Source organism: Heliangelus exortis, chromosome 10 (assembly GCF_036169615.1).
Source record: "Heliangelus exortis chromosome 10, bHelExo1.hap1, whole genome shotgun sequence".
Lineage (NCBI taxonomy): Eukaryota > Metazoa > Chordata > Aves > Apodiformes > Trochilidae > Heliangelus > Heliangelus exortis.
In genome coordinates, this window is record NC_092431.1 from 13,026,945 (window position 1) to 13,042,573 (window position 15,629).

General features: G+C 41.7%; 1 protein-coding gene across 1 annotated transcript in view; it reads left to right on the plus strand.

The window, feature by feature from the left end:
- PTPN13 (protein tyrosine phosphatase non-receptor type 13) overlaps positions 1–15,629 on the plus strand; it is a 144,749-nt gene that overhangs the window by 40,737 nt on the left and 88,383 nt on the right. The window contains exons 4-6 of the mRNA XM_071753625.1: positions 2,280–2,345; positions 8,688–8,873; positions 11,940–12,033. Of these exons, the coding sequence (XP_071609726.1) occupies positions 2,280–2,345; positions 8,688–8,873; positions 11,940–12,033 (346 nt within the window). The remainder of the gene's footprint in view (positions 1–2,279; positions 2,346–8,687; positions 8,874–11,939; positions 12,034–15,629) is intronic.

The window sequence follows — 15,629 nt, forward strand, 5'->3', positions numbered from 1 at the left end:
AAGAAGTACACCATCTCTAGTACCCTTGCAGAACAGGTTTGGGGCTGTGCAGGAGGATTTGGTTACAAGCAAAGTCAAGGACTCAAAAAGGCCAACTCACCTCAGGATGGCCATCAAAACTGACCCCAAAATGAAAACTCGATGGGTCAGTGGGTGAATCCTCCCGAGGGGAGCGGAGGACCCCATATGCAGACCAAACCTGCTTCACAGGGAGGTCTCCTCTTGAATTCTACATGTTTTTTGCACACTCTGGGGCAAAATGCACTCTTCTGGTCATCTGGGATGATACAAATATATTTGAAGAAAATTTGCTGCTACCATTCTTGTTCTCAGTTTTAAGTCTTGTGGTTAAATCACACAGCTGTTCTCCTCGTGGGATATTCATGTTTGGGTGCAGTGATGGACATTTGTAATATAAAGATGTGCATCTGTGAGTTATTCATCCTGCAGTTGCTCCTGTAGGACCCTCCAGTTGAATTCTTTGAAATGTATCACTTTGTTTAAAGAATTGATGTCTTTTCATGATGGTGATGGTATAGACCAGTATATGTAAAAATTATTTTTGATAATGCATCAGGAAAAAAATCCAACCAAATGAAAAACAAACAACCAAAACCAAAAAACCCCAACCAATCAAAAACAAAACAAAAAAAAACCTAAACAAAAAAACCCTGGAGTATCTGTGATACTGGGTTGTAATCTCCCAGTGGGGAACTACTCATACTTGCTTCTTGCATGCCGGCTGCATTAAATTTGAATGTTTAAACTTTGTGTTGTTGTGCTGTCCTGTAGTTCACTGTATTAATTTACAGAAAATCTTCAATGTTTCAGTTGTTCAAAAGTCCTAAGAGCGGATGTTTAGGATTGGAGTGCTTCTATGAGGACACTGAATTCCAATTTTATATATATAAAGCACACTGAATTTACGAGAGCGATGTTAACGTTGCTTCTAAGTGTATTTACTAATTACTTCCTTATCTTGTCACAAAGCTCTGTATTGCTCTTCCAGATACAGGAAAAGGAAAATTTTTTTCTTTACAGGAGGAATCTAAAAATGTATCATACTTGTGGTTTTGGGGTTGATTCCTGGCACAGTGTAGTAATGCTGTCTTTCATGTGCGGTCTAAAAAGAACACTTAAGCATCATTCTTTTTTTGAGTCTTTGAGGCTGTATTTTGTTGTCTTGAGTAGGCTAAGAGACTCTTGAGTACAGAGATTAATTTCTTTGTACGCCCCTTAAAGTAGTTCTAGATCTGATATTTAACAACCTTATGTATTTAGTATGAGAAGAAGAAAAATATTTTTATAATTTCATAGGTTCTGTTGAGTTCATTCAAAACTTTTGTACACTGAATTTACACCTAAGATTTTAAAATCTGGATGTGAAGTGTTTTAGTCTTGACAGACTTGTCAGTGTATATACCTAAGACTTAAGGAAGATGTTTTGCTTTTAGTTAGTGAAGAGGATGACATAAGAGAATTGTTTTTAATTTATTGCTGTCCATGTAATTGTTGTTAATTGCCAGCACAATTATTTAATAAACTTGTTGCTTTAAGTAGGACAAGTATTACTAGTAATTTGGTAGAAAGAGCCATCACTCCTGTGTGTTTCTTATACAGTCTAAAAAACCTTTATTTTCTCTGCACTTATTTGCAGTTTGTCTGTAAATAAGTATGCAGTCTGTCTTTGATGCTATTAATTCTGTAGTATTTAAAGAGCTTAATCCTTGTCCTGATGGGCTTTAGCATATTAAGATGCATTAATTGTTAATTCAGTGTGTAAGGATTGATGTATTTGTATCTTAAAATAGCAATAGCATATTAAGGTGACTTCTTTATACATTGATACTCTTATGTCCATTCCTTTTTCCCTTTGATCCCAGTCTTAGGGGGATCTCTTGACTGTAGTAGCCCACTGTGTGTCCTGCTAAGGCCTGTCTTGCATTCAGTTTTAAGGAGCCTTGGACACAACCATGCAGTCTGTACCCCACACCAGGCTGATCACATGGATTTCGTGTGCTTCTGGCTTAAATGTGAGATGAAACTGAATGGAGAAGACAAGAGGCTCTGGTTAGATGAAATACCTTTCATAGCAGTAGGATTTGCTTCTTTTACCCTCATGGCAAAGGAGAAGAACAATTTGGAAGACAAATTATCTTAAATATCAGGCATATATATATAGGCAACTTTATGTAACCTTAGTTACTCTACTTTAAAGTTCTGCTTTGCATTTCCAATACTGTTCAACAAGCTGACAAATGTCTTGTTTCTTACAACAGGTTCATATTTATTCTCTCGGTATGGCACTCTTTTGGGGAGCTGACCATGAAGTTCCTCAAAGTCAGGTAAGGTTAGGTTTGGGTTTTGTTTAATATTGCAATATTAATGTTGCAATATTGCAATATTAATATTAATATTAATAGCTTGACTGAATCTGCTTTTTAGTTAATATGACAGGATGTCATAATGAGACAAGGGAAGTATGAATTTTGTTGTACTGGGGTTTTATCCTTTGGAGTGTGTGAGGGTGGTGATGGTGGTGTTGTCTTGCAGAAAGGTGCTGATACAACCTTTCTGTTAATTTCTGTGCCAACACGGAAAAGGCTGAACTGCTGAGTGTTTATTTTGCCTCAGTCTTCATCAATGCCAATTGCTCCCTGAGGGTACAGCTCCCTGAACTGAATGACCAAGATAGGGAGCAGAATGAAGCCCCAGAGTCTGGGAGGAAATGATCAGTGCCCTGTTGTGCTGTATGGGTGTGCACAAGTCTATGGGACCAGATGGGATTCACCCAAGGGTAGTAAAGGAGCTGGCAGAAGTGCTCACCAAACCACTCTCCATTATTTATCAACAGTCCTGGCAAACTGAGGATATCCCCATTGATTGGAAAAGTGGCAAATGTGTTGTTCTACAAGAACAACAAGAAGGGCCTTTACAAGAAGGACCAAAAGGATGATCCTGGGAACTATAGACTTGTTAGTTTGACCTCAGTGCCAGGAAAGGTTATGGAGCAGGTCATCTTGAGTACCATCACATGGTACATACAAGATAACCAAGTAATCAGGCCCAGTCAGCATGGGTTTATGAAAGGCAGGTCCTGTCTGACTAACCTGATCTCCTACAACAAGAGGACTTGCCTAGTGGGTGAGGGAAGAGTGGAGTGCGAAAGTAAATTGGATGCCATCAGGAACAGGGAGGTGATCATCCCTCTGTACTCAGCTCTGGTGAGGCCACATCTTGAGTACTGTGTTCAGTTCTGGGCACCTCACTAGAGAAGGGACATGGAAGTGCTGGAGAGTGTCCAGAGAAGGGCAACAAAGCTCATGAAGGGCCTGGAGCAGAATTCCTGTGAGGAGTGGATGAGGGAGCTGGGGTTGTTTAGTCTGGAGAAGAGGAGGCTCAGAGGAGACCTTAGAGCTCTCTTCAGCTGCCTCAAGGCAGGTTGGAACAAGGAGGGAAACAGCCTCTTCTCCTTAGTAAACTGTCACAGGACCAGAGGGACTGGATGGAAGCTGCACCAGGGGAGGTTTAGGCTGGATGTTAGGAAATATTTTTTTCACTGAGAGGTTTGTCAGGCATTGGGATGGCCTGCCCAGGACAGTGGTGGAGTTGCCACCCCTGGAGGTATTTAAAAGGCATTTGGACCTGGTCCTTAAGGACATGGTTTAGTAGTTGACTGTGGTGTTATTCAAAGGTTGGACTGGATGATCTTGGAGGTCTTTTCCAACCTAAACATTCTGTCATGTTTAGGCTGCTGACAAAGCAGAATATTGCTTCGCTTAGGCTTATAGAAAACCAAGTATTTAAATATCATTGTTGCTTTACTCATAATAAAGTAGTTTGTTCACCATGCTGTAGTAAATTATGTGATTCTGGACTTGGCACATGTAGATACTTACATTACATAATGGCCAAGAAAGGTCTGAGTTGTTTGGAAGAGGAAGTAAATTGTTGCTGTGGACTTGTCAGTCAATGCAGACAGGGTTGTAGACTGCTCAGAGCCAAGTGTTATTGCTCAATTGGGTAATTTCACACACCCAGCAGAACTCCTGATGTGATTTGTCATCTTCCTGGATGCTCCTTCCCCACTCCCAATTAAACTTTCAGAAGTTAACAGTGAAAAGAGTAAAAATAAGATTAAATGCATCCCTAAAAAAGCACTTGCTGATGGAGTTGTGGTTGCAGAATTTGGCAGAGAATTGTGCAGCTCAAGGAGATAAGCTATTCCTGCTTCATGTTTGGCATCGCTCCTCATCGTTGGTGTTATGTGTAAGGGTAAGGAAGGAAATTTTGAAAGGCTCCTCGGTAATTTAAATGTTCAGTTCCCAGTATTTTCTCTAACAGAATGGTAGTTGGGTACTGAGGTGTACTGATTTGCAAGTAACTGCCTGAATGCAAAAGTCTGAAAATTTGAAGGGATGCTTATTTGTAATGCCTCCTCTGCCTAAAGCCCCAGTATTTTCTTAGACAGCTATCTCCTTTGCTCTCATCTTGTAGGAGAAGTCCAGTAGTCAGCAGTAGTGGGAGAGTGACTTAAAGGCCTAGAGATAGGTGTTGAGCAGAAAGTAGTCCCCTTTATCTTTTTTTCTTCCTTTGGTATAAGATTGTAGCAATATTTGCACAGTAATGCCATGGGAAGAAGTGCTTTAATCTTTGATATAACAGGTGTTTTCCAAAGACAGTGTGGTGAAGTATGCCTGGAAAGAAAAGGGTGGCAGAAGTCCAAAGCTTACCTTTGAGATATTCTCATACACTGTCTCTGCTCTGTGGAGTAAGTGGAGGCCAAAGGAGTTTGTGTATGACACTACTTATAAGTGTTAATTTGTATGTGCAGATTTTTCTTTTCTCTTTCTTTTTTTTTTTTTTTTTTTTTTTTTTTTGTTTTGTTTTGTTTTGTTTTGTTTTGTTTTGTTTTGTTTTTTGTTTTATTACCATTTTCCATATTTGCCTGATTCTGTTGCTTAATGGGCTGCTTCTCTGCTGGAAGTGTGGGTGAATGCAAAATTATTTTTGGGACAACCTAGAAGTGCTAAACAAATACATGAGAAAAGCCTGTTAGTTAAATAAGGGCAGTCCAGAACACTTTTTTTTTTTTTTTTTTTTTTTTTTTTATGGTACAGTTTAAAAGTATTAATACTAGGAAGACTGAAAAATTACAATGGTTTGAAGTGCTCTGCAATGCAAAAAGCATAACAATACTTGGACATGGTGGGTAACCTCTCACTTTGAAGGAGCTGCATATCAGAAAGTTAAAGTCACAGACACCTCCAGCAGCTGAGTTGTCACTGGCTATTGCATGCCCTTGGAGGGTGATATTCCACATACAGGGTACTGGATTAACTGAATGGGTAGAAAATTATATCAAGATTGTTCCTCATGGGTGTTGTGAAGCTCTGCTTCATTAACCAGTAACTTTGCTCTTCAATTCCTTACTTTCTGTTGCTGTTGTTTGATGATGTCACTGGACTTTGGAAATGCTACTACAGCTGCTACAAAATATTGGTGAACTCTAGAAAAACAAGTGTAGCAGGCAGAGGGTTACAAAATGATTGTAAGGAGGATTTATGCTTGTGACTGGCAGTGTGTTCAAAACCAAAAAAAATTCTTCTGAACCTTTTCTCTAGTCATTAAGCCCTTGAGAAAGGAGAGCACTGCTGTTCTGACCTTACAGATCAACTTGTTTGGAAAAAATACCAAACAAACAGCCACCTGCTATTTTTTCACCATCTAAGTGGTGACTTTAGAATTGGCATTCAGAATCATAGCATGGTAGGGGTTGGAGATCATCGAGTCTAACCCCCCTGCCAAATCAGGATCACCCAGGGCAGGTCACACAGCAACATGTCCAGATGGGTTTTGAAAGTCTCTGGAGAAGGAAACTACACAACCTCCCTGGGCAGCCTGTCACCCCTACAGTAAAAAAAATTTTGACTCATGTTGAGGTGGAACTTTCTGTGTTCCAGGTGGTGTCTGTTGCCCCTTGTCCTGTCACAGGGCACCACTGAAAAGAGACTGGCCCCTTCTTCTTGCCACCCACCCTTTAGATATAATCAGAAACATTAATAAGATCCCCTCTCAGTCTTCTCCAGACTGAACAGCCCCAGGTCTCTCAGCCTTTCCTCATCAGACAGATGTTCCAGTCCATGATCATCCTTGTAGCTCTTCACTGGATGTCACTGAATGACCACACAGCCTTCTGGTGCATCAGCCAATCCTCCCAGTTTCACATCCTCAGCAAACTTGCTGAGGAAACATTCTGTCCCCTCATTCAGGTCCCCTCATGAAGATGTCGAACAAGACTGGGTGCAGTACCCACTGCTGGGGAGCACCACAGCTCACAAGGTCTACAACTCTGCATGGTTGATCAGGACCCTCTGAGCGCTATTGTTTAACCAGTTCTCTGTTCCTTTCATCATCCACTCTTGTAACCCACACTTCCTGAGCTTGCCCACACGGATGTTATAGGAGAGAGTGTCAAAAGTCTTCCTAAAGTCAAGGTAGACTACATCCACTGCTCTCCCTGCATCTACCCATTCGGTCACACCATTGCAGAAGGCTATCAGACTAGTCAAACATAAAAACATGATTTCCACTTGGTGAATTTATGCTGGCTACTCCTCATAACCTTCTTTTCTTCCATGTGCTTAGATCCATGTGCTCATTCTGACCTCCAGAATGAGCTGTACCCTTACCTTTCCAGGGATGGAGGTGAGGCTGACTGGTCTGTAGTTTCCTGGATCTTCCTTCTTGCCCTTTTGAAGACTAGAGTGACACTGGCTCTTCTCCAGTCCTCAGGCACCTCTCCCGTTTTCCATAATCTTTCAAAAATGATGGAGAGTGCTGGAGCAACATTAGCCAGCTCTCTCAGCACTCATGGATGCGTCCCATCAGGGCCCATACTCAGTTTATCCAAATGATCATTTCCCCAATCCTCCTTGACCAATGGAGAGTCTTCCTTTCTTCAGGCTTTCTATCATCCTCTCAGGGTCTGGGATTCCCAAGGGCTGGTCTTAGCAGTAAAGATTGAAGCAAAGGAGATGTTCAGTAGCTCTGCCTCCTCTGCATCCTCCATTACCAGGGTTCCTACCTCATTCAGCAGTGGGCTCATATTTTCCCCATTCTTCCTTGGTGTATTTGAAGAAGTCAATTTTTTTTTTTTTTTTTTTTTTTTTTTTTATTTTATTTAATGGAATGCACCTATCTTGAGCTTGGAGGAAGTGATGTTTGAACATTAACCATCTCTCCTGGGCTCCCCTACCTTCTAGAGTCTTAGCCTACAGGATTCCTCCGAGAAGGTCTTTGAAGAAGACAAAGCCCTCCTGAAGTCCAGAGTTGCAGTCCTGCTTACTGCCCTGCTTCTTCCTTGTGTGATACTAAACTTCACCATGTTGTGACCACTGCCACCAAGACTGCCCCCAACCAGAGCTTTGTTTGCTGATGCAGGGTCCAACAGCACACCTGTCCTCATTGGCTATTCCACCACCTGCACAAGGAAGTTACCATCAATGCATTGCAAGAGCCTTCTGGACTGAGTGCACCCAGCTGTGTGGCCTTTCCAACAAATATTGGATGGAAGTCACCTGAGAGCTCTAGGGGGTGTCCTCAGTGTGCCTTAATTCCTACCCATAAGCTTCCACCACATTTTGCCTCTGGCCCTGGGTAGAGTTCAGTGCATTCCAGTTGCTCTTGCACATGAAGTTGCTCTTGTGAACAAAGATCTCCAACTCCTCTTGCCTGTTCCCTATGCTGCCTACATTGGTGTATAGGCATTTCAGAGAGGCAGCTGAGCACACAGTTTTTTCCACTGAGGGCTGGTAGGCCTGATTCTCAAAGTTCCTAGCATGCTGCCCCACTAGTGCTGGGCTACTTCACCCAAGGACCTCACTAGCAAGCCCAGTTACATCCCCCTCCCCCTTCAAATCTAGTTTGGAGCTCTGTCAGTCAGCCCTGCAATCTCTTGCACATCTCTTCCCCCTTTGGGAAAGGTCTCTCATGAGGTGCCAGCAAGACTGGTGCCTACATAAGGCCTTCAAAAAAGCCAAAATTATTGCAGTGACACCAGCCACAGAGCCATGTGTTAACAGACTGTATTCATCCGTTCACTCATGTTGCTACCTGAGACTGTAAGAGAAGAAAAGATAATCTGTGCCCCAGCACCCCTCACCACCTGTACCAGGACTCCAAAGTATCTTTTGGTTGTTCTTAGACTACCAGCCTCAGATTGCTCTCAAACTATGTGGGAGATCAGTAATGGGTAATAGCCTGAGGACCATACCAAACTAGGGAGTTTCTGAGTTATGTTCTTAATCTGGGCCCCAGGGGGTCAGCATACTTCTCTGTGAGGAGGGTCTACCTGGCGTATTGGACCCTTTGTTTCCTTCAGTTGGGAGTCATCTACAACTATAACTCTTCTTTTCTTCCTTATAATGTTGTAATATGAGTGGCATGCAGTTCTGAGTGTGGACATGCCTCTGGTGTAGGCTACCCATTGTCCACATCTTCATTTGGCTTGTCTCCCTGGGCCAGAACCTCCTGTCTGTTTTTCAGTGGCACCTGGGGCAGATAACATAGGCAATGAGTCTCATGAATAGATACTTTCCTGCACTGAATGTCTTTTGTTTCTGTTTGTACCACAAATCACTGTTAAAACTGTTTCTCCTATGTCTTCTGTTTTTGTTTGTCATTAGCCTTTCAAACTTGGAGATCATCTCAACAGCATTCTCCTTGGCATGTGTGAAGATGTCATTTATGCCCGTGTATCTCTCCGAACTGTTCTGGATGCTTGCAGTGCCCACATAAGGAACAGTAACTGTGCCCCTTCTTTCTCATATGTGAAACAGTTGGTCAGACTGGTTCTGGGAAGCCTGTCTGGGGTAAGTTTGTGTCAGCATTTAAGGAATAAGCAGAAGAGAGCAGACTCTGCAGTCATTCTTTCTCATTTCACTATATTACAGTTTTGAAAAGGGTGAGTGAAAAGAGAATTGCTTCTCTACCCTTGTAACAATTTGTTCACTGGACCGTTCCTCCTGGAATATGAATCCGAGACACAAAAAAGATTATGAACTTTAGAGAAAGTCTTAAAGTTTTTGTTGATACTTTAAATGCTTAAAAATGATTACTGAAAAATTTCTTTTTTAAAGTGATTCTTGACTTCTAAAGAGTTGCTTATTAACAGGAAATTGGATGTTTTAAATAGTGTGCCGGTTGTCTTAACACTTCTGTTCAGCTCTTGGGTATGATAATTGTGGAGGATGTTACTGTCTAATGATGACAAATGCTGTTTTCAGATGTGAAAGAAACTACTTGAACTTATTTTGCAAAGTTACTATTCCTGACAGGCAACCTGACCCTTTACTCAAACTAACATGACTTCAGAGCAGTTAAATAACTTCAAGGATCTGAGTGGAAAGGAAGACCATGAATTCTCAGTACTGTTTGACTTTTCTCTTGCCAACACTTGCTTTCCTTATGTTCTGTCCATAATTATAACAAATGCTGTGTGGTTTATTATTGCTGGAATGATATCCCATGATGGCCCTGAATTTTATCTCGTTTGATATAATTTAAACTCCTTTTTGTTGTTTTTTAATCTCATTGGGCTGTGCTAATGTAGAAATTGGTTTCAGGAGAGACAGCACTGTAATTGCAAGAAAAATGTTTGGATAATGCTTCTTTTTAAAATAAAAAGTGTTATATTCTAATTGATAGTTTCTTCATAAATCTGGTTTGGAAACACTTGCACAAGGTGAGGGGTGCCTGAGCCTGAGCTCCTCAAAGCACTGACTAATCTGCCAGTTCTACTTGCTGTAATGTCTCAAGTCTTCAGCAGTTGCCAAGGGAAGCTAGTCTGTGGTTCAGTGAAATGTTGCTACATTGGCTTTGCAAGAAGACAATAACAAAGTCATAGAATCAGAGAATGTTAGAGTGGAAGGCACCCTAAGGGTCATCTGTTACAACCCTTCTAATACTATAGATTGTGTGAGATGTCTCAGCACCCTGTAGAGCTGAGACTGAAAATTTTCCAAAGCGTGGGAACCCACCACTTCCCCTGGGAGACCATTCCAATGTCTGACTGTCCTCAGGGGGAAAAATTTACCTCTTGCATCCAATTGGAATCTCCCCAGGAGCAACTCGTGCCCATTGTCCCTTGTCCTGTCCACGGGACTCCTTGTAAACAGGGAGTCTCCATCTTTGTAGCCACCTTTAAATACTGAAACATCATAATAAGGTCTCCCCTAAGCCTTCTCTTCTCAAGGCTGAACAAACCCAGTTTTCTCAGCTTCTCCTCATACTGCAGGTGCTCCAGTCCTCTGATCATCCTTGTGGCTCTTCTCTGGACCTTCTCAAGCCTGTCCCTATCTTTTTTGTACAGTGGAGACCAAAACTGAGCATAACACTCCAGGTGTGATCCTCTGGTCCTGTGACAGTTTACTAAGGAGAAGAGGCTGTTTCCCTCCTCGCTCCAACCTCCCTTGGTCAGCAGCCTAAACTGTTGTCTACAGGGCAGAGTAGCCCACATACATCACAGAATGTTTAGGCTGGAAAAGACCTCCAAGATCATCCAGTCCAACCTTTGAATAACACCACAGTCAACTACTAAACCGTGTCCTTAAGGACCAGGTCCAAATGCCTTTTAAATACCTCCAGGGGTGGCAACTCCACCACTGTCCTGGGCAGGCCATCCCAATGCCTGACAAACCTCTCAGTGAAAAAAATATTTCCTAACATCCAGCCTAAACCTCCCCTGGTGCAGCTTCCATCCAGTCCCTCTGGTCCTGTGACAGTTTACTAAGGAGAAGAGGCTGTTTCCCTCCTTGTTCCAACCTGCCTTGAGGCAGCTGAAGAGAGCTCTAAGGTCTCCTCTCAGCGTCCTCTTCTCCAGACTAAACAACCCCAGCTCCCTCATCCACTCCTCACAGGAATTCTGCTCCAGGCCCTTCATGAGCTTTGTTGCCCTTCTCTGGACACTCTCCAGCACTTCCATGTCCCTTCTCTAGTGAGGTGCCCAGAACTGAACACAGTACTCAAGATGTGGCCTCACCAGAGCTGAGTACAGAGGGATGATCACCTCCCTGTTCCTGCTGGCCTCTGAGTTCCTAATACAAGCCAGGGTGCCATTGGCCTTCGTGGCCACCTACACACACTGCTGACTCATATTAAGTTGACTGTCAACCAATACCCCCAGGTCCCTTTCCAGCTTAGAGCTCTCTAACCAGACTTCCCTAAGTCTGTAGCTCACCATGGGGTTGTTATGACCCAGGTGTAAGACCCGGCATTTGGCCTTGTTAAATCTCATACAATTAACCTTGGCCCATTGGTCCAACCTGTCTCAGTCCTGCTGTAAGGCTTCCCTACCCTCCAGCAGACTGACACAGCCACCTACTTTGGTGTCATCTGCAAATTTACTCAATCCCCTCATCCTAATTATTAATGAAGGAATATGCCTGAGGGGCTAAAGAAGATATTCCTAAAAAATGCCTGAGATTTTTGCATTTGTAGTAGGTTTTATGAGGTATTGGACTCAAACTGTCAGGCACAAGAGAGTTCTTCCTGTTAAACAGAAAGCATTTCAGGCCAGTCACAAGTTCCAGTCCTGCTGCAACTATCGAACGTTTTTTTGAAGTCTTGCTGTCTCCTCTGTTTGCTGTAGGGGTGGAATGTATTTAAATTACATGCTTGTGTACTTAATTTACATGTAGTGGAAAAAAAGTAGACTGTAAGTATGGTAAAAATAATCCACAGATTATTCAAATAGATAGTTTTAGGGGATGTTGTCACTGCTGAACCTGTTTCTTCATAAAAGAATTTGAACTGCCACTCCGAACTTGAACTTAACTCTTTGTAATTGACTTGTTTAATGGATTTATGTCACAGACACTTGTTTCATACTGACATGAGCTGTTTCAGTAGTTGACTGTGCATTACTGCCTCTTTTACAGGTCGATCAACTTTCTTGCAATGGAGATAGGAAACTGCAGCCAGACAGGAGCCAGGCTATTCGGGAGAGGCTGAGGGGAAAAGGACTTCCCACAGGTAAGTTCCTTGCTGCAGTAAGGGTTATGGCAATAAGTGCAGCCCCGTGGAAGATGAAGCCAAAGAAATTGAGTAGTGGAGAATTTTGATGGTTCAGTGTCTAGCGAAGTGTTGGTGATGGTGACATGAGAATAATTGTTTAAAGAACATTCATGTCTTTTTCCAGTTCAATTCTGATGGTAGGAACAGGTTTTAAAGATTCTCAGCCAAAAGTTCTGTTTCTGGAGAAAGAAAATTTTCAGCTAGAAGAATAGGAATAGCCTGCCTTAGTTACCTCTTTCCTGTGGATTCCACTTCTTCTTATCTCTAGTCACACATGGCCTGTTTCCCTGCTTCCCAGGCAGCCCTGGACTCTTTTCTCTGCACACAAAGACTTTTTTCTGCCTTCACTTCTTTCCTGCAGAGAGTTATTATGTGTTTGGTCACAGTTCTGCTGTGCTTCAACAGTGGGAAGTGGTCACGGAGGCCAGGCAGGGTGGTATTGTTACTTCAGGGATGTAAGAAAAGTGGAAACTGGGGAGTCAGGGAGGAGGCAAACAGTTTCAGGAGCAAACTGTTCACTGTGGAGGAGAAGGGATGAAGTGATGTAGGTTGACACCTGATGCTGGCCTCATTAGATTACCTCATCAGTGGCAGCATCAGCTCTGTGCTAGGCTTCTCAGACAAGAGAATGTATTGTTCCAAAAGACCAGTCCTGTATTTTTCTGGAAGAATTGTGGGACTGGGTAGTATAAGGCAATAGCTTGGATGACTAAGTGATGCAGGCAGTGAGATGTGATAATCAGGTGAGAGAATTCTTGCCTTAAAATGTTAATCTCTAAATACAGTATCTTGGTGCCAGAATGCAATATCACCTACATTCAACAGCATGTTAGTGACACAGGGTTTTAATCTGTTTTGTATTATCTCTCTGCCTATTTACCACCAGTAAACTTGGGACAAAGCTACTTTGCTGATGTGGTTGAGTTGTTGTTCTGTTCTTTAATTTTATTTCAAGCAGCAATGCAGTGAATTGTAGGAGGTGAAATAATTGATGAAGTTGTCAGTGGCAATTGAATTTGCAAAAGTTTGATAAGGGTCTGACAGGTCATTGTTGGTTTCCCTTTATTGATTCTTTTGAGATGTGTCCTAGACTTGGTACTTTTTGATATAAAAGCTTTATGTGAGTGGTTGCCAGCACTTCCAGCACAGCCCTCAGTGTTCAGAAAGAGTTTCTGGTACAAACTGTCTCTGCATGTTCTGGCACAAATGCATGGTTCTGACTACTTTATCAGGGCCTTTGTTTTCTTGATAGCGTTTTTTTCCAGAATAATTCTGTTGCAATAGGAAGATCTGTAGGAATACAGGGTTTGAGACGATCAATTCAGTCACTGGAATTGACAACTATGTAATGTTTGGGTTTTTTCTGAACTCTTTTCTGAGCTCTTTCATAAAATTAATTCTTTCCTCCCAGTATTGTAAGGGTTGTAACAGAACCTCATTTTTCTGTTGTTAAATTCTTAGTTCATTCTTAACCCTATTCTTCCGAATTTCCAGTTTTGTCATACTCACAGTTGCTTTGCACACCTTTGTTCTTTTGCCAGTATTAACACATTCTATATTCTTCCATATCTATATCTAACTTAAGATGGCTGAAAAATCATGCTAAGGTCATGGATATAAAGAACAAAAATGGTAGGTGTTGTAAACTAAATAAAATATTCTGAGGCTAAATTAGGTTGCTTTTTAATTTCAACAGAAAGTTCTTGTTTAGTTACCATTCTGTGGTATATTGACTACTTTTGTAGCTGCCCAGCATAAACTCACAGACAAAAGAAAATCAACTGTTTTGCTTTGAGGGAAAAGCATCTTTTTTGAAGATGCAGCTTTTAGTCTGTAAAGAAATGGTGTATAGGGATGACCACCATATGTGAACTGAAACAGCATACTCATTTTCAGATTTAACTTATAAAAAAATACAACACAGGCTTATTTCTGTTAACTTGAAATTCTCTCATCTGGAAATAAAATCTTTTTTTTTATTTTTTTTTCCCCTGTGTCCTCAGTACTAGAAAAAAAAAAAGAACTGAGTGGGTGGAGAAGAACTTCCAGAGTTCAGCAAAACCAAATGGAAGCCAGATGAAGATTTCTTGTTTAAAAAAAATTACTCTTCTGCTCTTCATAAGCCATGCTTGTTTTCTTCCAAGAATTGTTTCTGTTCAAATCTAGCAGTACTTGTGGTTAGTGTTGGCAGAGATCTTTTAGATTTAAGTATAGTTGCTACAGCTGTACTGAGCTTTCAGCCTAACAGTTTTGGAATTCTGTCAGTGGTGCTGCATACAGACTCAGAACTCTGAAGACAAAAAAAAGAATGGGCATAAAGACAAGTGAGGAAACTAAACCAGATATGTGAAATGGTGTCTCTGTGCAGAAAAGCAGCTGTATCACTGAGCCTGTCCTGGGGTATGAAGGAATCCAGGAAGAGAATAGACAGGTGGCCCTTTTACCTTCCTGGTTTAAAAAATGGCCTATAAACCTGGATGGAAGAGGGTAATGATGCAGTTTTCTTTTCTGCAGTTGCTGAGGAAAGGAAGAGGTGAAATGTTGCATTGATGAGGTGCTGCTTTCAGGATTCACTTAGCTCTGCTCTGAACAAGATGCCCAATTTCTGGAGCTATTTGTATTTTTGACAGAGGAGTCATGTCAGCCCGAAGCAGAATGCACATTGTTTTACAGAGTTTATAGCTTGAGGGTTACTTAGTGCTTTGACCTGTCCTTGTGCCAAGCTCATTTCTTCCTTCTCAAAGAGTTTACTGTTTTAGGAGTACTTTTTCTGCAACTTGTATTTTCTCAACTTGAAGAAGTAAAAGAAAGGGGGAAGTGGCATTCCTAACAGTCAGTTTGGCACTAAGCCTGCCCCAGAGGGATTGCAAACCCAACTCCTCTGCCAGCTGCCTACTCAGATTTGAGAAACTAACTGCATTGTCTTGTGATAAGGACTTTTCTGTCATTCTGTCTGCACAGAGGTGGTGTGGGAGATATTTTTTAAACTCATGTATAATAATTTCCTCCTTTCAGACCTTCCATGATGGAATGATGGGGTGCACTGTCATGCCTGGGCAGGCTATCTCTCTGTCCCCTCAGACCTTCTTTCTTCTTCACTACTTCCCCTACCTGTCCACCCCCTTGTGTGTGTGTGTCTGTGTATGTATATCATTAAACTTTGCTAAAATGGAGCTGGAAAAGGTGTTCTGTTTTATAAAAAATGGAGGAGGAAATCAGAGAGACTTTAAATTGAGCTAAGTTTATTCAGTAAAGCTTGATACACTATGTGATGGAACTGACCATGTTAACATTTATATAATACTTGATCAAGTAACTTTATGATCAAGCTGGAACACAAGTATTTGCAGACAGGCTGAATTTGGTTAGGACCAGATAATAGTGGTCTTGACAGATTATTGTCAGTGTGATGAAAGGATGGTTTTTCAATGACAGTGGTGTCAAAAGAGGGTGGAGTTGCACCAAGGACACCAAGGAAGAAGGAAGCAGATCCACGGTCGTTCAGCAAACATAACATCTGCCAGTTGAAGTTGTATGGGAATCTAGATGTTCAT